Source organism: Mustela lutreola, chromosome X, assembly GCF_030435805.1.
Source record: "Mustela lutreola isolate mMusLut2 chromosome X, mMusLut2.pri, whole genome shotgun sequence".
In the NCBI taxonomy this organism is placed as follows: Eukaryota; Metazoa; Chordata; class Mammalia; order Carnivora; family Mustelidae; genus Mustela; species Mustela lutreola.
Window position 1 is genome coordinate 38,483,907 of NC_081308.1, and position 23,466 is coordinate 38,507,372.

General features: G+C 44.5%; 1 protein-coding gene across 1 annotated transcript in view; it reads left to right on the plus strand.

Moving 5' to 3' along the window:
- LOC131822198 (amine oxidase [flavin-containing] A) overlaps positions 1–23,248 on the plus strand; it is a 68,767-nt gene extending 45,519 nt beyond the window's left edge. The window contains exons 4-15 of the mRNA XM_059158645.1: positions 1,357–1,461; positions 2,165–2,256; positions 6,919–7,060; positions 7,695–7,844; positions 8,141–8,300; positions 9,228–9,324; positions 12,387–12,440; positions 16,494–16,551; positions 17,966–18,063; positions 19,873–19,984; positions 20,189–20,251; positions 20,451–23,248. Coding sequence (XP_059014628.1) covers positions 1,357–1,461; positions 2,165–2,256; positions 6,919–7,060; positions 7,695–7,844; positions 8,141–8,300; positions 9,228–9,324; positions 12,387–12,440; positions 16,494–16,551; positions 17,966–18,063; positions 19,873–19,984; positions 20,189–20,251; positions 20,451–20,597 — 1,278 coding nt within the window. The 3' untranslated portion in view covers positions 20,598–23,248. The remainder of the gene's footprint in view (positions 1–1,356; positions 1,462–2,164; positions 2,257–6,918; positions 7,061–7,694; positions 7,845–8,140; positions 8,301–9,227; positions 9,325–12,386; positions 12,441–16,493; positions 16,552–17,965; positions 18,064–19,872; positions 19,985–20,188; positions 20,252–20,450) is intronic.
- Positions 23,249–23,466: the final 218 nt, after the last annotated feature.

The window sequence follows — 23,466 nt, forward strand, 5'->3', positions numbered from 1 at the left end:
CCTGGTATCTCTACCCCAGGGTTCACTCTCACCTCACCCCGATGTTTGCATAGCACAGGACTTGTCACACAATGGAAATGAAGTCAATGGTGGCACATAATTTGCTATCTTTATGTTTGAGGTCTCGGTACCAGCCAATAGAAAGCCATTTCTGGCTAACAAGAGGGGGATCTAGTGAAAGTATATCAGAGAGCCCACAGAACCAACAAAAGGCTGGAGGGCCACATTTAGGAATAGGCAGAGTACAGGGGAGCTCTGGAAAGTTAGGGGCAGGAACCACAGCCATGGTCTTTAGAGCCGGAAGCATGTGTACAGCATGCTGCCATGGGGAAGGAGAACCCAGAGTTAGCTTTCTTCTGTTGTTGGATGACTCATTCCAGGGTCAGAGAGTGTGTGTGATTGGCCAAGCTTAGCTGACAGGCTCACACCCCCGCTGCACCAGTATCCAGAGCGGGTAGAGAAAGATCTAGCCCATCACCTACTGTAATGGGAGATGATATCCAGAATCATCCTCCCTACACATCTACCCACAGAGGAGAGACAGTTTCCCAAAAAGGAACTAGGATAATACTGGGAGAGGAACATGGATGCTGGGCAGCCAAAAAAATGTCAAATGCCCATTATTCTGTTTCCCGTATTTTGATTCCTTTTTTAAAAAAGATTTTATTTATTCATGTGACAGAGAGAGAGAGAGAGAGAGAGATCACAAGTAGGCAGAGCAGCAGGCTTCTCGCTGAGCAGAGAGCCCAAAGTGGGGCCCGATCCCAGAACCCGGAGATCATGACCCGAGTTGAAGGCAAACGCCCAACCCACTGAGCCACCCAGGCTCCCCCCATATTTTGATTCTTGACTTCAGGCATAGCCAGTAGTTTAGCCAGTCTTTATTTAGTCCATGTGAACCCTAAAACTCAGTCCGAGATATTCTGCTTTGTTGTTCCAGTCTTCTGTGTGGTCCAAGGACAGTCTTCCATGTCATCATCCTGCTCTCATCTGAGTGGAAGCATCCCTGCAAAGAGATTAGTGAGCTAGGAGCTCAAGGGTTGAGAATATTGTGGCATCAGCATTAGATATTAGGATAAGCTACTTATATTTATGTTCTCTATAGAAGTACAAGTAAGTTCACAGCTATTAATTCCTGTAAATTAAAAGCAGGTAGCACAACACCTGAGGCATTTTGCTAATCTAATTGAAATTTGGGGCCTCTATAGATAAAATGTATTTACTTCCCATCAAAGGTGATGCTTTTGCAATAGGAGAGCATACTGTTAGTTTGAAAATGCCTCTTATGTTGGCTGGGTTTTGTTATTTAGAATGCTATCCTAATTTAATGTATTATCTTTTGCTTTTATGTTGTAGGGGAGAACTTATCCATTTCGGGGGGCCTTTCCACCGGTATGGAATCCCATTGCCTATTTGGATTACAACAATTTGTGGAGGACAATGGATAACATGGGGAAGGAGGTAAAATGTGTGTTCAGCTTACACATGACCTTAATATCCTTCCAATAGTGCAGGGAACGTTGCTCTGGACATTCATACATGTCATTTACAATGCGCCCAACTGCTCTGCCAAGTTGGTAGTATTTCCACTTGCAAGGAAAATGAGTGCTGAGGGGCTATGGTAATTTCCCCAACACCACACTGCAAGGGAACCAGGATTCAAACCCACATCTCTCTGACTGTAATGCCTGTGTGTTTTCAACTCCATGGCACTGAGAATTTGTGTGACGTGTGTTTGCCAGTTACCCTATTCATAGTTTTCTTATCCATGTGTGATTCCACTTTAGATAGTAAAGGAAAAAGGGATTTATCCCCCCCCAAGTTTTTTTTACTTAGGCCTAGGCTCCATAAGATCACTCTCTCACACTTAAAATGGGTGTTGGCATTCAATAAGAAGGATCATCATCATAATTACATATTCATTTTTATATATACATTTATATGTAATCCCCCCCTTTTTGCATCACCATCATCATTATTATGGCAACAACATTAAGGCGTAGGATGCAGAGACCTATCCATCCCAACCCCACCTCTATCTGTGCCAATCACACATCCCGACACACACCCAGAGACTGGTTTTCAGAGGTTCTCCTGAAGGCCTGTTGGCACGGCAGTGGGCAGTAACCATCACACCTGAATGTGGGCCCTCCTTCCTCTGCAGATTCCAGCGGATGCACCGTGGGAGGCCCCACATGCTGAGGAGTGGGACAAGATGACCATGAAAGATCTCATCGATAAAATCTGCTGGACAAAGTAATCTTTTTTAAAAAATTATTTTTATTAACATATAATGTATTATTTGCCCCAGGGGTACAGTTCTATGAATCATCAGGCTTACACATTTCATTAGCATTCACCATAGCACATACCCTCCCCAATGTCCGTAACCCAGCCACCCTATCACTACCCCTCTACCCCCCAGCAACCCTCAGTTTGTTTTGTGAGATTAAGAGTCTCTTATGGTTTGGATAAAATAACCTTGACTATTTAAAGTTTACCTTTCATCTTTCCTTTGGATCCTTTCTGTCCTATCTTGAACCATACTGTTTTCCTTTTCTTTTTTTTTTTTTTAAGATTTTATTTTTAAAGTAATCTCTACACCCTACATGGGGCTTGAACCCACAATCCCAGGATCAAGAGTCACATGCTTCACCCACTGAGCCAGCCAGGGCCCCTGTAGTGTTTTTCTTAATAGGTTGTAGGAAAAAAGTTAAGAGGAAACCTAATGATCTTTCGGTCAGTAGCATCTTTGAGGGAACTTTAGACCCTGCTGAATGGGTTTGAACATAAAATGAATCTAACACAAAGAAAAGAGGAGGCAAATGAAGTAGAATTTTTTTAATGAAAGGGCTGTGTGATTTGCAATAAAACAAGTAATTGTGTATTCAAATTATACAGTAGTCAGCTGCAGAAGCAATTTAGAAAGATATTAAAGTTGTTCCCTACAGATATAGAAAAACATGGAACGGAAGGCAAGCTAGTCTTTATTAATAAAAAATCTAAGTTTTATAATGTTTTCAATGAAAACATGTGTAATGAGTTGAGATACTTACAGATTGTTTAGTCAGCGTTCAGGGGCTGCTATGTGAAGGCACTGTAGCTATCAGTGAGGAATTGCGGTGAATGTGTTAGGCATGGCCCCTAAACTCATGGAGTTATTATTTTTCTAGCAGGAAAGATTGACATTATGCACATAATTCCATAATGCTACTAGACTGACAAACAGGGATCTTGATCTGAGGGTAAGGAAGAGATTTCTGGATGCAGCCATCTTTAAACATGAACCAAGGACAGTGCATCCACTAAAAATCAGTGAGAGAGGATGGGAGGAGATAGGAAAGAGTGGATGGTGTGGGGGACAAGGCATCTTTCAGGAATGCCACAAAGTGGTTGAGGGAGAGAGAGAGGAAAGATGGATGGTGTGGAAGGGAGTGTCTTCCAGAAATGAGGCACAGTATTTGGGGATAGAGGAAGGGAAGATGATGTGGGAATATGAAATCTATAAGGAATGTGCCACAGTGGATGGGGGGAGACCAGATGGATAGATAATATCGAGATGACATGTTTCAGGAGTGAGCCATAGCAGATGAGGAGAGACAAAGGGTGGATGGTGTGGGGAAATGGTATCTTCAAAGAATAAGCCCTAGTGGAAGGGGAAGAAATGAAAGTTTGTTGGTGTATGCAGATGGTATCGTCCATGAATGAGCCATAGTGTATGCCAGTAGACAAAAAGCCTGGATGGTGTTTGTGCTGGCAGCGGGAGCGGGGCGGGGGGGGGACGTGGTGGGGGAGTGGTGGTGGTGGCAGTCATGGTGGTGGGTATCTTCCAAGAATGACCCAATTGATGGGGGGAAAGAATAAGAATGAAATATGTGAGGGGATGGTATCTTCTAGGTATGAAACACGATGGACTTGGGGAGACAAGAATGGATGTTTGGTGGGATGCTATCTTCCCTGAGTGAGTTTAATCCATGGAGGGAGACAGGAAAGGTTGATGGTGTGGGGGAATAGTATCTTCCAGGAATGAGCCATTTGGTGGGGGAGTGGAATAGAATGGAATGTGTGAGAGGATGGTATCTTCCAGGAATGAGCCACTTGGATTGGGGGATGGGAGATAGGAAAGCTGAATCGTGTGGGGTGATGGTGTCTTCCAGGTAGGAGCCAAATGGATAGGGACAAAGGAAGAAAGGATGGTGTTAGATGATGGTATCTCCTAAGAATGAACTATAGTGGATGGGGAAATAGGAAGGCTGGATGGTGTGAGACAATGGTAACTTCCAGGAAAGAGCCACATGGATGGGGGAGAAAGTTAGGATAGATGGTGTGGGGGAAGAAGAGAGGATGGTGTGGGAGGATGGGATTCTTCCAGGAATAGGCCATGGCAAATGGTCGGTGGGAGAAGAAGACAGGATGGATGGATGGATGGTGGGACAGCATCTTCCAGGAATAGCCATTGTCTATGGAGGTAAACAGGAAGAGTGGATGGTGTTGAGGGGGTGGTATCTTCCAGGAATGAACCATAGTGGATTGGGAGAGTTAGGGAAGAGAGGATGGTATGAAAAGATGGTATCATCAAGGAATGAGCTACAGTGACCATGGGGTGGGAGGAGTCAGAAAGGGTAAATGAAGTGGAAGCAAGTTATCTTCCAGGAATGAGCCTCAGTAGATAGGAGAGACAGGAAAGATATATAGCATGGGAGGAATGATATCTTCCAGAAATGAGCCAGTTGACTGGTGAGACTGAAAGGATGGTTGATGAGGTGGATAGTATCTTCCAGGGATGCGACAGTTGGTGGGGGTGGAATATAGGAAGGATAGAAATAGTTGAGGGTTGAGGGGATGGTATCTTCTAGGAATGAACCACTGTAGGAGGACAGAGGAAGGGTGGATGGCTGGAAGGGAAATTTATCTTCCAGGAAGGAACAGTAGTGATGGAGGAGGTGGGAGAGAGACACTGGGAGACTGGATGATGTGGTGACAACCTGGAAACAACACAGTGGATGTGGGAGACCTGAGGGAAGATGGAGGTTGGGGGATGGTATCTTCCAGGAATGAGCCACAGTGTATGGCAGAGGGCAGGATGGGTGATTGTGTCTGAGGGGATGATATTTTCCAGGGATGAGCCATAGGTTATAGGGGGAGACATGGAGGTTGGATCGGTATCTTCTAAGAATGAACCATATAGATGGGTGGAGACTGGAAAACTGGGTAGTGAGGGTGGATGTTATCCATCAGGAATGAACCACATGAACAGGGGAAGTCAGCAAAGATGGATGTGGTGAGTCATAATCCACGGAGGTAGATAGGAACAGGGTATGTATGTGTGCGAGCGGGCAGTGAGGGGCACTGATATCTTCCAGGAATGAGCCACAGTAAAAAATGGGGAAGATGGGAAAGCTGGATGGTATGGGAGAATGGTATCTACCAGGAATGAGCCTTGGTGGATGGAGAGGAGAGAGGAAGAGGAAATGGAATCACCCAGGAATGAGCTACAGTGACCGTGGGAGGGGGGGTTGACAAGAAGGGTAGATCATGTGGGAGCATGGTATCTTCCAGAAATGAGCGTCAGTGGGTAGGAGAGACAGGAAGGGTGGATGGTGTTGAGGGATGATATGTTTCAGAAATAAACAACAATGGACGGCAGGGAAGAGGATGAGTGGATAGTGTGGTGAGATGGTTTCTTCTAGGAATGAGCCACTGTGGATGGGGGAGGCAGGAAAGTTGGATGGTGTGAGAAGATGCTATGTTCCAGGAATGAGCCATAGTAGAATGGGAGGAGACTAGAGGTGTGGTTGGTATGTGGGGAAGGTTGCTTCCACAAATGAGCTACATAGGTGAGGATAGATGGGGGAGGGCAGACAACGTAGGAGAATAGTATCTTCCAGGAATGAACAACAGTGCCTCAGGTATGTGGTGGTAGGGGAAGCTACAGGAAGGATACATGGTGTAGCGGCCGTCTTTTCTGGCAATGAGCTACAGTGACAGTAGATAGGAGACAGGAAGAAGGATGGTGTTATGGCACGGTATCTTCCAGGAATGAGCCACCATGAATGCTGTGAGATATGAAGGGTGGATTGTGTGGGGGATGCCTTTTTCCATGTAGAGGAAACAGCTCTTAAAGGCCCTGAGGTGGGGAGATTGACATGTTTTTGCCATGCTGTGACAGTATGCCTAGACACTAAGGATGCCACGAGAACGCAGTGTAATTAGAGGTCAGAGAGGGGGCTGGTGGTAGAAGATAGAGTGGCCACATTCAGGATTTTTGCCTTTTGCCATGAATGCCATTGAAGAGTTTTCTGCGAGTGGGGTTTTTTTGTTTTGATTTGCACTGTCAAAAGGCTTCACTGGGGTCAGAAGGGGCTGTAGTCATAAACCAGGTAGAGATGGCCAGGAGGAAGCCACCACCGTTGTGACCCAGGTGAGGCATGCGGGTGGACTGGAGCGGGGTGGGAGCCGCTCAGGTGAAGAGAGGACGGTTGTTTGAATAAATGAGAACTGTATCCTTAACGATCCCTCACCAGCATCTTGACCCTTTTAGATGGTACCAGAATTAATATATTTGGAGCAGACCCATAACTCTCTCAAAACAAAGGAAAAGGTTATTTTTCACCAGGAGTTAAAATATGCATTCCTTCAGAAGTTGAGCCTCTGAGGTGTTTTGTTTTATTTTCCCCAAAACAGTGCAAATGCTTTTGAACCATACTGAATTGTGTTTTGAAAAGCTGCTGTTCTCTTGGGGCGCCCGGTGGCTCAGGCGGTTAAGCATCTGCCTTCGTCTCGGGTCATGATCCCAGGGTCCTCTCTTTCTCTTTCTCTCAAATAAATAAATAAAATCTTTAAAAAAAAAAAAAAAGCTCCTGTCCCATGAAGCATGTATGTATTTACACCCGACTGTCACCTTTGTCATGCGGCCAGGACTGCTAGGCAGTTTGCATCGCTCTTTGTGAACATCAATGTGACCTCTGAGCCCTATGAGGTGTCTGCGCTGTGGTTCTTGTGGTACGTGAAGCAGTGCGGAGGCACCACTCGGATATTCTCAGTCACCAACGGGGGCCAGGTATGGAGTGTCCGTTCTCAGCCTGTAACTTCATTTGTGGTTCTGCCCTCACCCAGTGTGCCATCTTAATAGCCGCTCCCGTGTCTGGATCTGAGACACGAATTTTTGAAAACATTTCAATGAATGTGCCCCAAACCAAAAGTTCTCCTTTCCTTTTCTTGTTCCTGGAGATGAATTTACAGCTTAAGAGTGTTTCGTTTTGAACTAATTTGGTTTTGGGAATTCGGGTCCATCCTTTTGGGGGCAGGAGAGGTGGATAAAATTAGTATAGCTCTGTGGGAGAAGCTGAGTTACTACGATCAACTGATTTTCAGAAATGTCTAGAACTGGTACTTAAAGTCATCTATGTTCCAGACAGGCTCCATTCCATAGTGCAACGTGTAGTATCTTTCTCCACCAAGTAAATAATTTCTCTCCTCAGAAGATCTTTGGAACACCCTAAGTTGTTCTTGTGGCCCTAAGAGATATTAGCCATTTGACCCTTAGCTTTAGCAAGTGTAGGACAGTTGCATCTTTGAGTTAGCTTTATACTTAGAAATTCCACATTATTTCTTTTGACTTGTATTTTACGTTCTAAGCTATTGTGATCAATATTTTGATGTTTATAGTCCTCATTGCCTGCCTTCTTCTATAGGAACGGAAATTTGTGGGTGGATCGGGTCAAGTGAGTGAACGGATAATGGAACGCCTCGGGAACAGAGTGAAGCTGAGGTGCCCTGTCACCTATGTGGACCAGTCAGGTGACAACATCATCATCGAGACGCTGAATCATGAAACTTACGAGGTAATTCAGCCTAGTCCCAAGGAACATATATTAAATAGGCCTTGTGTCTTCCTCAGCTTCTAACTAAATACCATCCAAGCAGTGGTGTAATTAATGCTAGTATGATCCCAACTCTGTCTTCTAAATTACCATTTTTAGTTGACCTGCCTTGTTCTGTTGTGCTGCGTCACAGGGGCCTCATTTTATATGTGGTTACTGCTCGGTGTCATTCTAAATGATAAATATGGTGTTTCTTCCCCTCTGTAAAGACTGAGACTCACACGTTTGAGGTGGTATTCTGTGTCTGTGTCTTTTAGTGTGGATACGTAATTAGTGCCATCCCGCCAACTTTGACTGCCAAGATCCACTTTAGACCTGAACTTCCATCGGAGAGAAACCAATTAATCCAACGTCTTCCGATGGGAGCCATCATTAAGTGCATGATGTATTACAAGGAGGCCTTTTGGAAGAAGAAGGGTAGGCTGCACCTGCTCATGTTTAAATTGTGTTAAGTGAAGGGACCACACTCTCTTTAGGGACCTTCTGGTAGACCCTGGCCAGAAAAAAGATGACAGAGATAAGTATTTTTAAATTGGTAGAAAAAAGATCAGAAATCTCAATCTTTCCGTCACTCCACAACCCCTGGTGCAACACAGAAGGACCCCAAGAGCCCTTGCTGTCAATGAAAGGGAAAGAAGAGACCCACCAAGTGGCAGGGGCACCATGACCCTGGTTCCTGGCATACGTCCTGCCCCTTTCTCTAAATGAGAGAGTGACGCAAAGGAGTACTGGGGGAAGAGCGCTGCTTTGAAGTCCCACCATCCTGGGCTTCGCTTGCTTACTAGCTGAGTGGCCTTGGCTATGACACTTCACCACTCAGCATCAGTCTCCTTACATCAAGTGGTGATAGTGAGACCTACTGTCAGGTTGTGTCCGCCAACTAGCTGAGGCAGGGCCTGAGTGGATATGGCGGCTCTTGTTGGTAAACCTGGTCCTCAAAGGATTTCTTCCCCCGCTTCTTCCGTGGGCTCCTCGGGGTGATTCCCTCTGACACAAGCCTCTTTCCCGGTGTGCTGCAAGGCTCCGGGCCCTCAGTACGGTGTGAGCCATGCATTGGTCCTACATGACATTTATGTAGAGGTCATCAAGATAGGTCATTTTCCATGTGTCTGTTTGCAGACATCTTTGTGTAGTTAATGTATTTAATAAGGAAATGTCTTCTAGGGTTGGGGCAAAGACTATTTGAGATTTGCCTTCCTCTTAGCAAAAGAGTTTTATACAGTGTATGTGTGTGTGTGTATCTGTGTGTGTATATACCTCTCTATATATCTGTATATATAATTTTTTCCTTAAATCTTTGATGAGGTCCATGTCAATCTCCTCTTGATTTTTTTCCTTATTAAGATTACTGTGGTTGTATGATCATTGAGGATGAGGAAGCTCCAATTTCAATAACCCTGGACGACACCAAACCAGATGGATCGCTGCCCGCTATCATGGGGTAGGTTAGAGCTGGGTGCTTCGCATTTCCTAAATTGTGTGGGCGTGTTGGTGTGGATGCTGGCAGAGCGTATGGACTTGAGCTCCAGCAATTGTAGATAACCCTATAGGAATATATCTTTTTCTGTACTTTAAACTGTTAATGTGTGGTATGTGGCACGGAACTCTGGGAAACTTTACAAAAACTGACCCTGTTTCAACTTGTGCCTCTTTCTTTCCCCCGTGCAACTCTTGAGGACAGAGTGAAGGAAGCAGCTAGACAGGCGGTAAGGGTAGACAACCCTGCCCAGGGCCAGATTGTCCACACTCATCTAGAATGAGAATTGACTATTTTATTCTGTAAAGCCTTTCAGAGTTAGGGTTTCTGGACCATTGGCTCTTCTCCATTCCAGACATCACTATACCACTAGTGTGAATACGTTAATTGTTACCCAGGGTTATGAGACCGGTGACCAGTGAGGAGGTGCAGTTGGAGGTATAGCCAGGCCTCAAGTGGATGTCCCTTGTTGTGATCGGTCACGTCCAGTTGTCCTTTGCTAGAGATGGTCCAGGGTTTGGTTCTGTGTCCGGAAGAGAAGAGCTCTCCCCTTGTCCTCCCAGCCCCCACTGCCTGCAGCTCCTCTGTTGCTGGGGGCCTAAAGGTCCAGACAACAAGCAGTGCTTTCACAAAGGAGTGGCTAAGGAGTGCCTCTGCCTTGGACCCTTTCTCAAAGCTCCACAAAGAAAAGAGCTGTTTATTCTCCCACGTGACAGCAGAACAGCAGGGTTCTGTAAGAGCCAAGTGGCTTCCAGATAATGGCGGTTTTCCCCTTCCCCCTGGGGAGAGTCAAGCTCATGCACATTGCATCATGGAGGGGAAATTACAAAACCAGAGGCCGACCCATGACCCGGGACTTAGCAGGCGGCTCTACTGGACTGCCCACGAGTCGTCCTGTAAGCACGTCGCTGGCTGCAGACCATCAGAACGAGCCCCAGCCTCCCTGGGAAGGGCGGTGCTCACAGCGCAATGAACTGAGGACCAGCTAGTCCTCTCCATCTCTAACCCCACTGGGCAAAAAAGGATACAGATTGTGGGGGCCATTTGCCATCACCTTCTGCGTGCCAGAGGAAAACAGAAGGTGGACATAGGGGTCTCAGGAGACCATCAAGACCAACCCAGCTGTGGCTGGAAGGGCACTGATGGTCTTCTTGCCCTGGGAGTTAGATGTTGTGGTTTCTGCCTTTCTGGGCTTTCTTCGGCTTTATTAGCCAGGATAGGCTTGGCACAAGTTTTCCAGATGAGAATGGGGTTATTTAGGTAGTTCCTAAAAAGTGATACTCTAATCTCCTCTATCTGGACCATTGCCTACGCCCTGCTCTTGCCTGCACACTGCCTGGTTTCCACCCTGCCCTTTGCTCTGGGCAAGGAAAGCCTTGAGGACAGGGGTGGTAATCGTCCAGGCTGTGATTGTGATGACTGGCAACTACAGAGGACCGTGTACTTTAGAGTCATGAAATGTCCCCAACCCAAAGCAGCATGTTTCATTTCCTCAATAAAACCCCAGAGCAAGTTAAAGAATAGTTTTCTGTAGTTAGAGGTGGGTCAAAGGGGTTGTTGTTGCATTCTCGTTTTGAGATTTGGCAGGAATGGCCACCACGAACTGCCCTTTAGAGAAGGAGCTGTAAGAAGCACCCAAGATCGAAATCATTTAATGTTTCATCCGATATTGGTGATTTTCACTGAAGTCCTGTGTAAGACTCAAAATGACAGATTCTTGCATAAACTTAAAATTTAACCAAAATCATTACTAGTAAGCCGTAATGTAACAGTCTTAAATCAAGCAAAATTATGACTATATCCCATAGAGTTGATTAGTTCAGATTCCTTAGGTTGTCCACAGATTCCTCCGAAATACTGTTCTCTGGGTTAACGCAAATTCATTGTGTAATCCTTGCTCTCCAGAATGATCTCAAGTAACAGATGGCTCTAAAGGAATTGCCAAACTGAGGAACCGTTTAATTTGGGTGTGAGGGAGAGGATGAAATAAATATCTGTGTTCGGCTCTTGCATTCTCAGTCCTGATCTACTTGTCTTTTTTGCCTAGAACAAAGAAATATAAGTGTAAAACTTCTCTAAATGGAGAAATAATTTCAGTGTCCTTTAGCTCATTGGGATTTGTGAATGCTTTCTAATAATAGTGTATGTAAGGACTCTTGTCATGACTCAGTTCTTTAAAACATATATCCAATTAGTAATAATCAGTATTTACAGATTAATTATAACCAAGTTTTACTGAGTTGCTAAATTTGCTAGGCCAGTTTCCTGGAAGCCAAGTTGGACATGGAGATTTGGATGCAAGGGGTTCATTGGGGTGTGTGCCCTGGTCACTGCCTGTGAAGAAGAGAAGGAATCAGGATTGGGCAGAGCAAGAGGCTGGGCTCCAAGTGTTGTCCCAGCGGAGGTCTCCAAACCACAGGGAACTCTAGAACTGGGATGGCCCTTGATATAGGTATCATGACCTGAGGTGAAGGAGTGGACTTTGGTACCCACCGCACCCCAGAGCCGGTCATTCTGGGGAGAGGCGGGACCTGGAGCCAGGCAGCCCTCTTCTACAGAAGGCGGTGGCTGGGGAAGGGTCCAGCCCTGAGCTCAGAGTAATGAGTGCTTGGTCCCGAAGAGGACTCTGGGGGGCCCATGATGGCATTCACTACAACTACATACTTCAATTTGGTTTTCCAGCTTTTATCAAATTTTTGGCCGAAGGCAAAGTTCACTTACCAAGCTATCATTTAACGCAACATTAATTCAACTAACATTTGATTTCCAACTATATGCCAAGAGCCATGCTGAACTCTGGGGGTAAAACACTGAGTAGGAGGTGACCAGTTACTTAGGAGCCCGCAGCCTAGAGGGATTTGGGACACAGGCCGGTGGAAAGTAGCCTGACATTTGCTCTCATAGAGGGAAATAATGGGAGTGCGTGGGAGCGTTCATCAATGCTGAGTGGGTGGAGGCAGGAACATTTCAAAAAAGAGGCAGCTCTTTCTGTCACCTAATTGTTCAAATGTAACCTCTCTCTGCAGTTTCATACTTGCCCGAAAAGCTGACCGACTCGCCAAGCTCCATAAGGAAATCAGGTAAGAAGTGACATCTGAAACGCATGTGAAAGCTTAGCTTCACCTTGTACCGGTCGCACTAACAACAGTATAATGGCATCTTGAAAAACCCCACGACTCACAAGTAGTCTTAAAATCCCAAAAAATCAACCTTTGGTCACCATTGCAACCTTTGTGTTACAAGTCCCCTTGACTCAGGGCTTGCCTGTATGCATAAATTAATTTAGGTTTATATACTTGTGTTTATTGTACAGTGGTTGGAGAGGTAGGGTTTCCCTGTAGGGTAGATGGAGAAAACCGATAGGAAACATTAGTGGTGCAGAAAGCTTTAGAGGCTGAGTCCTGATCGCTTTGCGAGACCATTATCCCTTTTCCAAGGTTCTCTGACCTGTACTTTTTCCAAAGAGCAAAGCCCTGCGTGTGGGTTTCAACCTGTTGCCGTTTGTGTACGTAGAAGTATCCTCTTTTGATTATCTAGGACACAGCTCTGACCTTCCCTTCTCCTGATAGCTTCCTAGTATAAAACAGTCATTGTAGGACAGTGGCTTTTGTTCTTCCTTTCTGCCTTTCTCTTTCTGCTTTGTTGCATTTGTTTTGTTTTGCCTTGGAATCCTTTCCTTTGTTCAGATAAAATCTTACCAGGAATTCTTAACCTGGAAACAGTCATTTGGCAGGGAGGTGTGCCCTGGAGGGTAGCCCTAAATCCTTTGTTAGCTTTTGAAGAGGACCAGGACACACACAGATGTACACTTCTCTCTGCACTTAATTAAACAATTAAGGAGCAGAGAGTTACTTTGATGACTTTGGAATTCAGGCTGCCGAAGTTTCAACATTTGTGCATGAATTTGTTTGTTTGAGCTACCTGGTTTGGGGGAGGGAAGTGTTTGTCCATCTACTCACTCAAAAGAGGAAGAATTTGGGGGCCAGTGGCAGAGAATGGTTTGTCCAGGTGTCCACAGCTAGCTTGTGACAAGTCAGGAATAGTATCCAACGCAAACTTTTTTTTTTCATTATGCCACACTAAGCTTGACATTTTCTTTTGGATTTCCTGCTTTCCCTCTTTATTAATAGTAAAATAAATACCAGCCTGGATGTAGACATTTGGTTATGATTCCACACGGTGGCTGAACTTTTCAAAAGTTTTTATAAGGCAAAACCCATAGAACTCCAAATGTGTCTTTGACTGGAGCAAGATTCCCAGAACGGGCTGCGTTGACATCTACCAGAGAATGTTTGGGAAATACGTTTTTTTTCTGAGGCCAGTAGATTATGATTTGGTAGGTTAAGGGTGGGGCTTCAGTATTTTGTATTTCTTTTTAAAGATTTTTATTTATTTATTTGACAGAGAGAGATCACAAGTAGGCAGAGAGAGAGAGGAGGAGGCAGGCTCCCCGCTTGAGCAGAGAGCTTGATGCTGGGTCCGATCCCAGGACTCTGAGATCATGACCTGAGCCAAAGGCAGAGGCTTTAACCCGCTGAGCCACCCAGGCGCCCCAGTATTTTGTATTTTTTAACAAGCTTTTTATTTTTATTTATTTATTTTTTAAGATTTTATTTATTTGACACAGAGAGAGAGATCACAAGTAGGCAGAGAAGCAGGCAGAGAGAGAGGGGGAAGCAGGCTCCCCGCTGAGCAGAGAGCCTGATGCGGGGCTCCATCCCAGGACCCTGAGATCATGACCTGAGCCGAACGACGGCAGAGACTTTAACCCACTGAGCCACCCAGGCACCCCAACAAGCTTTTTAAATGATTATGATGAGCAGCCAGATTTAGAAACCAGTGAGTAAACACAATTACAAGAGATTTCCACAGTGACCACTTTTGACCATCATTTAAAATATATTTTATTATTTTTAGAGCTCAACTAACATTTTTGATCACTTCATCACTCTAACATTTTTGATTTATCTAACTTTTCCAAATATTTTTACATTTTAATGGGACGAAGGGATGGGGAAGATGACTTCCTAATGGATTTGTATGAACTCATTCTTGACTTACCTGATAACTATAAAATACAGTAAATAATGACTTCCATTTCTATTGTAAGTGGCTTATTGTCCATGCATGAAAAATTAACTTCAAGGTAAGTTGACTGGATTTTAGATTTCATTCTGTTTTAATAAGGATTTTATCTCATGTCCCAAAAATAAGCTCTAAGCATCATTAAACCTTTAGAATAATGATTATCCATATATTTGTTTTCTGATGGACTCTCAAATATTGGAATTCCCTTGTAACACCCACTTGAAGTAGGTAAGAATCTGTCCTCTCATCACAGAGTAGAAAAGAGGCTACTATCCCAAGGATGGATTTTTTTTTAAGATTTTATTTATTTATCTGACAGAGAGAGATCACAAGTAGGCAGAGAGGCAGGTAGAGAGAAAGGAAGGGAAGCAGGCTCCCTGCTGAGCAGAGACCCCCGATGTGGGACTCTATCCCAGGACCCTGAGATCATGACCTGAGCCGAAGGCAGCGGCGTAGCCCACCGAGCCACCCAGGCACCCCTGAGGATGGATTTTGATTCAGTACATTTTTATTGAGCCTCAGCCTCTTTATTTTTGACATAAGGGGCTTGGATTGGACAGAGAGAGACAGAGGCAGACAGTAGTCTGGAAACTTCTTCCAGTTCTGCCTTTCCTTTATGGTTATTCATCTGCAGTAGGAACAGCTCCTTTAAGGAAACCCAACTTTTCTTGATGTACTGAAACTTATAGAGCTACCTAAATGTTCTAGGACATTACTTCACCAGTAGCCTTTTGTCTCTGAAAACCTTCTGTGGGAACACAGTGGTAATTAGCTAATTGCCACCATGTTTATGATTTCACTTCCTGTTCCTGATTTTACACTGCAGCTCCATGAAATGAAAGTTGTGGGAATTATATAAATGGCCTAAATGTGAGCATTTGGACAAATTTATAAGGTTAGATTTTGTCTCACATCATTCAGAGAAATGGAGGATGTGTTTTAAAAATGTTTTCTAATGGAATCGGCAATTTAAAATCATCTTTTAAAACCTGTTTCTTTTATTACTCGTAAATACAACCTTCGCACCCCTCCTTTACCCCCTCTTCTCGTTTTTGGCCATTTGTCCCCTCACCTTTCAGAACTTGCCTTTCAGATTCGAGGTAAACCCTGCACCACATTTTTTAGCACATTTTCCCCCCAGTTGCTCATTAGCTCATAACAAATACTTTGGAACAGTTTCAATGTTGAAACTATATAAGGATTAAAGAAGGTAAATACCAAAGCATATAACTGGCCCAGTGTGAACGTGTTCAAACAAATCCTGAAATTGAACCATTTATTTTGAAAAGGGGGTGATTTTAGTAAATTAGCACTTTTTAATTTCCCCAAGAGTGGTTGTGAGTTTAAAAATACCTGTTTCAAGGAGCGTTTAGATCAGTGAGTTACTGTTTTTTTTTTAAGCTCTACCACATGGCATGAGCTGTGATAGTCATTTACATAATGAATTATGAGGGTAGCCAAAGACTGACTGAGGTAACATCGTGTAGCACATTCCTTGGAAGTACTGTAGACCATTCTGTCACATGCCTGATGACTAGAGTAGAATGACTGTAGGCCTCTCATGGTGTGGCATATTTTATGTTATACTTAAAAGATTAAATGAGTTTTAGGTAAAACATAAGTAGAGGATAGTTAAAAGACACTGTCATGTGGACTGTGGACTCCTAAAAGGGATTATTCTAGAATTCTATGTGTTCCAGAAAAGTGACTTAGCATCATTTCCTATACCGAGTGTACTTCATCGAATCTTATTTTCCCCATTTGAATCTTGAATAGATAGGATATTGGGTAGTAAAAGAGGCAAAACTGTAGAAGGAAAATTCTGTTGCATCTTCAAATTAGATGACCGTATTGAGGCATAGAGCACTGACTCGAGTGCAGAGATTCATGGAACTGTTCATGTTGTGTAGTTACCATTGATTTTAGATTTTCCTTAATACATCTGGTTCATGGGCGAGAGCCAATGGTAATGAGTAAACTCACTGTGTTTATTCTCTACTCCTCGGTTATTACTTCCTTAACATTTTTTAAATTCTTCTTTACAGGAAGAAGAAGATCTGTGAGCTCTATGCCAAAGTATTAGGATCCCAAGAAGCTTTACAAGTAAGAAACCCTCAGCTTTAATCCTTGGAAGGTTCTTCTCTGTTTGCTCTATGTGGTAAAGCAAAGCAGAGTCTGGTTTCCTGACAGTCTTACGAAGAGAATCTTATGAAAGTATATGCTTACTGGAGGATTAACTGTAGTCACAGAAAGGCCAATGAAAGCTGCCATCAGGTGCATGCAGTTTCTGATGCAGCAGTTCCTTGGGCTGTTTTCGTGTTCCCTGGAAAACTGGCAGCCAATTGCAATCAGGGCCTGGAGTCACAGGTATTTCCGGGGTGGGTGAGATCAGTTCCAGAACAGAGGTCCTGCCCTCCCATCAAAACCAACTGACTGCTCTGAAGCAAAATCCCAAATATATCCTTGTTTATTGGTGAGCGCACTCTAGCGTATGCTCGACAGGATGGGCAGAATCTAGACTCTCTCACGTCAAAGCCACACTAATGGATTTCTCCATTTGTACAGTTCATTCACAGCTCACGTAGGAATTCCAGTGCTTTCAGTCCACCACTGAAAGGGATGATGGGAATGAAATTCTATCTGAAGCTGCTATTAGCTAGCTGGGGGCTCTTTCAGGGGATTACCTCTGAACTGTTCAGACAATAAACTCACAGACTCCCTTAGGGAAGAACTCAGAGAAGGTTCTCTCATGTCTCTTAGAAACCATTATTCATCTCAGATTGTCCCCATTTTACCAGGGTTCCCATCATTCACTTTCCCAGCTCAGAGAAATGGCTCCAAAAAAAGCCTTTCTCAGACACTATACTTACTTTTTTTTTTAAGATTTTGTTTATTTATTCTAGAGATAGTGAGAGAGGGGTTTGTGCAGATGGGTGGAGGAGAACGGAGAGAAGGACAAGCAGACTCTGCACTGTGTATAGCACCTGATGCGGGGCTCCATCCGAGGACCCCAAGATCATGACCTGAGCCGAAATCAAGAGTCAGACCCCCAACTGACTGAGCCACCCAGGCCCTCCTGCATTGTGTTTATCTTATGCCTCCTCCCTTCCACCTTTTTTTTTTCAGCTGTAGTAGATGGGGAAGTAAAGTATGTTAGTTTAGAGAATCCAGAGATTTGAGCAGGCCTTTCCAGAATCTCATTGTTGCTAGGGCTTCCCGTAGACTTAGACTAAAGATTTCAGAGTCTGCATGGCAGCACCCTCTCTCCCAGATGCTGGAATATTCCATGCCTTCCCTCATCAAGAGGTCAAAAAAGTCAAAGTATACATCTTTTGTCACTTGATACCTCCTTGAAGGCCATTTACTTGGTATGGTCCTGTTTCCCCTTAAAAAGAAAAACAGGGCCATCTTTATTTTAACGTAAACTTTTGTTATAAAACACACAAGAGCCTTCATGGTTGACCAGTAGTGTTTCAGTTTTGTCTTTCCTTTGGAATTCTCTCCTTACTAAATGCAGCCGGTGCATTACGAAGAGAAGAACTGGTGCGAGGAACAGTACTCCGGGGGCTGCTACACTGCTTACTTCCCCCCCGGGATCATGACGCATTATGGCAGGTATGACCCAGACACCATCCTGATTATTCCAAGACATGCACCAACATTTTTTTCTTTTAAAGATTTATTTGTCACCGAGAGAGAGCGCGCATGTGTGCACAAGTAGGGGGAGCGCCAGGCAGAGGGAGAAGGAGACTCCCTCCCGAGCAGGGAGCTCAATGTGGGACTCGATCCCAGGACCTCGGGATCATGACCCGAGCCAAAGGCAGATGCTTAACCTTCTGAGCCACCCAGGCGCCCGTCATGCACCACATAAATTCATAAGCAAAGTTTAGGGGAAATTATAGAAATAGTAGTCAGCATTCCAATTTCAAATGCCCCGTAGTTAGTGTGTAGATTTCTGGGTGTCCATAGGAGAATCAAGATGCTGGTACGTAGGAGCTTAGCCATCTGCACACAGAACAATAGCAGAGCGCCGGTGAGGATTTCAGATGTCAGTGCTCCCACTGTCAGTGCTCCATATGAGCACTCTGCAAGCTGCCATGTCTTCCCACTGGCTTTCTTGAGCCCGATGAGACATCGAGTTTCACGCGACTACCCTAGGCTTCTGGGTGCCCATCTCTACCTACAGACGTTGGCTGCAGACATCTCACTGCAGCCACTTGTCTTCAGCAGAGCTGTCCCTTCCGTGGACATCTACCCTGTGAGGAGGGGATCTCTGCATGAATTCGGGGAAGCCCAAAGACAGAGCTTCCTGCTGAATGTCTGCAATTCCTGATGGCCTTCCCAGCCCCCATGCCATTATCCAAGTGAGGGGCATGGGGAGAGGCGTTTGGGCATAAGCGTGTCACTGGGTAACGTCTGTGGCAGGCTACCTTCCATCAGGTTCCCAGAGGAGCTGAGCTAGAACGTTACCTCCAGCTCACGTGTGTCCACAGAGAAAGAGGGACTTGTTCACTAAGATTTTTCTTTGTTTTTAATATATTGAATCAAATCGTCTTTTTGTTAGTGATAACGGGATTGATGAACTAGAATAGTTCGGAAGGCAGAGTAGAAGCCCAGAAGTGGAAACTAGAATCAAGGACAGGTGAAACCAGAGATTTCTGAATTGGAAAAAGGCGAGAAGACCTTGCGGGTACAGGGTGTGTCACTCGGGAGAGTGGATGAGAATGGCTGCAGACGTGGTTGGTTTCAAAGCTGATGAGCTAAGAGGGGACACTTGCCCATTCAGCCCAGTCCTTCTGTGGTTTTCTTTGCCAAGACCTCTTTGGAAGGGAAGGCCCATTTCCCTGTCCTCAGCCAGTCTCCACATAAATTCACAAAAGCTAACTGTACAGACATGATTATTTTAAGACGGACAGACTTCTAATCCCTTGGGTCTGTCCTTTGCTGGAAATCATTTCTTCTTCCTGTCTTCCCATTCACCACTGTGTTTCCTCCTGATACCCTGGGAGTGCCCGCTTGGCTCGAGTCTGCTGTCGGATCCCCTCTTGTGAAGACTGCACCCCTTTGGAAAAATGGTGTTGGGAGTAGAATGGACTACAAACAGGAAACCTACAGCCAAGAAATATGATTATAGATTTCATGTGTGTTCTTGTTTTCTGATTCTAGCTGGCTAGGAAAAGGCCAGTGTCACCGTTAGTGACTAATGATCTGACAGCCCAATTCTCTCTGGCTTGAAAGTTCATATCCCTGGGCACAGGCCCAGGGAACAGGGAGGGGCCTTTCACCTTTGGCTTAGCCACACAGGAGTTTTGGAAATGATCTGAGTTGCGCGGTCTTATCTAGGGTAAATAAGGGCAGCAGTGGGCTCAGTGACCTTCTGCGCCTTCCCAAGTAACTGTACGTGCCCTCTGTGTTCTCTCAAAGGGTCATTCGCCAACCGGTTGGCAGGATTTACTTTGCTGGCACAGAGACAGCTACACACTGGAGCGGTTACATGGAAGGGGCAGTAGAAGCCGGTGAACGGGCGGCTAGAGAGGTAAGGCAGGGGGGACATCACTGTTGCCTGAGGCCGGTGGTGGTTTTGGCATCGGGCCTTTCTGGCTCTTGACACAGATAAATGTGCACATCCACTTCTCTGCCACTCCCTCCACTCCTGGGGGGGCTCCTTGATGGCACGTGGGGCCAAGTCCGTGGGGACTTTAGAAGCTCACTTCGTAACACCATGGTCACTTTCTTGTAGGTCTTGAATGCTTTGGGGAAGGTGGCCAAAAAAGACATAAGAGTCCAGGAACCTGAATCAAAGGTGAGTTTCGCGGCTTCCTCTCCATGGGCCAGTGATCGAAGTTTATAAAGCTCTTGACTCTCATCTTCTAGCTCTTAAGGTCATTGTAGATGCCACTGTCAGGCGTATGTCCATGTGCGGGCCTGGTGGATATGTTCTGCCTGCCCTTGTCCAGGCGAAAGAGAGTTGCTCTGCTAACGCTGTCTGCTCATCCATCCAGGATGTTCCAGCTATGGAGATCACCCACACCTTCTGGGAGAGGAACCTCCCTTCCGTGGCAGGCCTACTGAAGATCATTGGCTTCTCCACATCCGTCACCGCCCTGTGGATTGTGGCGTACAAATTCAGGCTGCTGACACGATCTTGAGGTTTCGGCCTCACGCTTTCTGCTTACTCTTTTCCCAGCATCATCAAAAGCAAAATGTTGGCAAAGGCCGTATCATTGGACCATCTTTAAATGCACTGGTTTTCACCCATAAGTTTAGTCTCAGTTGGTGTCAATGTAAAAACCACCCAAAGAATCACCTCGTTAATTTCAGTAAGATCAAAGCTCCATCACATTCTTTGCCTTGTGTCATCTAACTTGTGTTGGCTGGTAGAATAAAACCTTGTGACCAGCTCCCTAATTTAAAGATATGTGATTGAAATGCTGATGAGAAACAATTTCTGTGTCCTGTTTTGCTCTTTTATAACTGAAATGCCGAATAATTGCAGAAATGAAGCGGTTCGCTTTCTCTTTGTAGAGGTTGAATAGGAGGCGACCCAGCCTGAGACCGTCCTTTTCACTCCTTGGGAAATGGGGAAGCGTGGGTCCAGAGCCAAGAGGTGGGGCTGAGCCTGGGGATGAGCAGCTCCCCCTTTGGAGGAGGTAGTGAAAGAGAAATGAAAACAATGGAGGTGTAGACCATTGAGGGACATCTTATGGGTCGTCCTGGCCACTTCTTCCTGTGAAGTCTCTAGACATCTAGTCTGATGTTTCAGGCGACTTGCTGTGACTTGTGGTGTAGCTCCCCAGGAAAGCAGAGCAGACTAGTGGTGGGACTGCCCCCCAGAAGGCTTCCTGGTGAGTGCTGCAGGAGACTGAATATAGTAGGCATTTTCTCTTCCTCTTGGAAGATGGCTAGACAGCACGATAACCTCCTCTGCCGATTTAAAAAAAGTATTTTCATTTTTTCAGGTAGACCCTGGGTGTCTGAAGGCCCCTAGTGGTGTATTTTTTTTCTTTTTTCCTAAGACCACAGTAGAATTAAGCAGATCCGTTAACTTGAATGACGGAGTTACCTTTGAGTAAATATTAACATGCTGATCTCTTTCAAACAGGAACTGAAATACACATGATAAATTCTGATTGCTATTTGTTGAGACTATCAAATAGAGAAAGGAAACTGGGGCTTTATATTATAATCTCACTGACTTTAGTTATTAAGTTTATAACAGACATGAAATTGAGTGGTTTTAATATGAAGACTGAGTTCTCTATTTTAGGAGTAATGTGCACCCAGAGCAGTGCCCACCTCTTTCTGGCCTTCACCATTTAAAAAACTCAGATTTCTTAAAGCCCCCTCCAGAGGTTTCAGCATCTAGGGGGAAAAGTCAACACCAATGTGATCAAAGACAGTTGACAAGGCTCAGTGGCCTTGGGTCCACAGGTGGATACAGAGTTCACCTTACCCCATATCATTGATGAATGAGGCATTTCATTTTAGAAGTTTCTAGATAGCTGAAGTTTACTCTATTGTGGACCAAAAATTTTACATAAAAATGTTGCTGGGTATACTTCCACACATTCATTATTCAATAAGATTCGTTCCAGTTTACCTTTTTTAATTAATCAGGTCAATCCTTATGTGTCTGGATCATTTTATACTTTTATAAGAGAGTGATAGATACCATTGTGTATGCACCTCTACTGAATGTCACATGATTGTTTTATAGCTGGTGAATCTACTGCTTCTTCTCTCATACTGCTCTTCCCATTTTCAGGATTTTCATACCCTTATTATCTCCTAATATCTCTTAACCTAATCTCCTATCTTCTATTGAATGAGAATTAAAGATTTCTAGGGAAAATCAACCCAAGTTTATTACATAATTAACCTTATTAATTCACAAATCTCTGGACCCTGATAATGAGGGCTTAAGGTTTCCAGTTTTGCCTATCCTAAGAGCAAAGAGCAGGATTTTTCCGCCACTCTTTACTTTGTAATTGAAAAGTGTTTTGGCCAACTAGGAGTTTGGGTAATATCTTGGATATGCTCCAGTCCATAAGGAGTTGGTGCCTATTATATCAAACTGCTCAGAGAAATCACAGCCCTGATCTATTTCAGTTGTTTCTGTTCACTTACTGATTAACTTTGTTCTGACACACCTTTTGGGAAATGCTGACTTCAACTTCTTAACTGGCAGGAGTTTTAACGGTAAGGAGGTTGTTAACATTATCTGTATTTAATGCTGAAGGACTCCTGAGTACGTAATTTACCCTCTTTTCAAACTTTTTAGAAAACCAATAATTTACCTAAATGAGATCAGCCCCATTAAACTGTTGATTAAACTGTAGATCAAGCTTAAAAATGAATGCTATTCCAGGTGTGCTGAGATGCGAAATCAGAGCTGAGAACTCCCACCATTTTATTTGTCCACCACCAAGATCCTATAGGTCTTTCTTTCCACCCCAAGAAACTAAAGGCAGTTTAAGCAGCTGATAGAGCCTGGCATCTGCTTCAAAGTCCTGAAGGCTGCGTGGGCCTCAGTCCACAGTAAGGTCGAGAATTAAACTTAAAAAGGTAACCTTTTTGTGACAACTGTTAAAGAAGGTCTTGAACCGCACTGAAGAGAAAATACCGAAGGATCATGAACTCTGTTTAGTTTGATTGTGAACTTGGTGCCTAGTGTTCTGTCTGAAATGTGCCCCAGTGCTACATGTGGGAGTATGCATATGTGTGTGTTTTGCCGTTGAAGTAATGATTTTGCCCGTATGGTACTGTTTTGTTTGTTAATAAAGTGCACTACCATCCCTGACGCAGAACTGGCTCCTCTTTTTAGTCAGTGAGGGATGGGCTTACAAGGCTACCTCGTACTGACTCCCAAATTCTCACAGTTCCCTTTGACTTTCACATTCTATCAGAGTTTCCTGGGAGATGATCAAATGCTAGAATATTGTGTTCCTGACTGGGTCACAATCAGTGTGGAGTCTAATGGCAGCTTTCTCACCTAAGGAACTTCTGATGCCTTGAGCC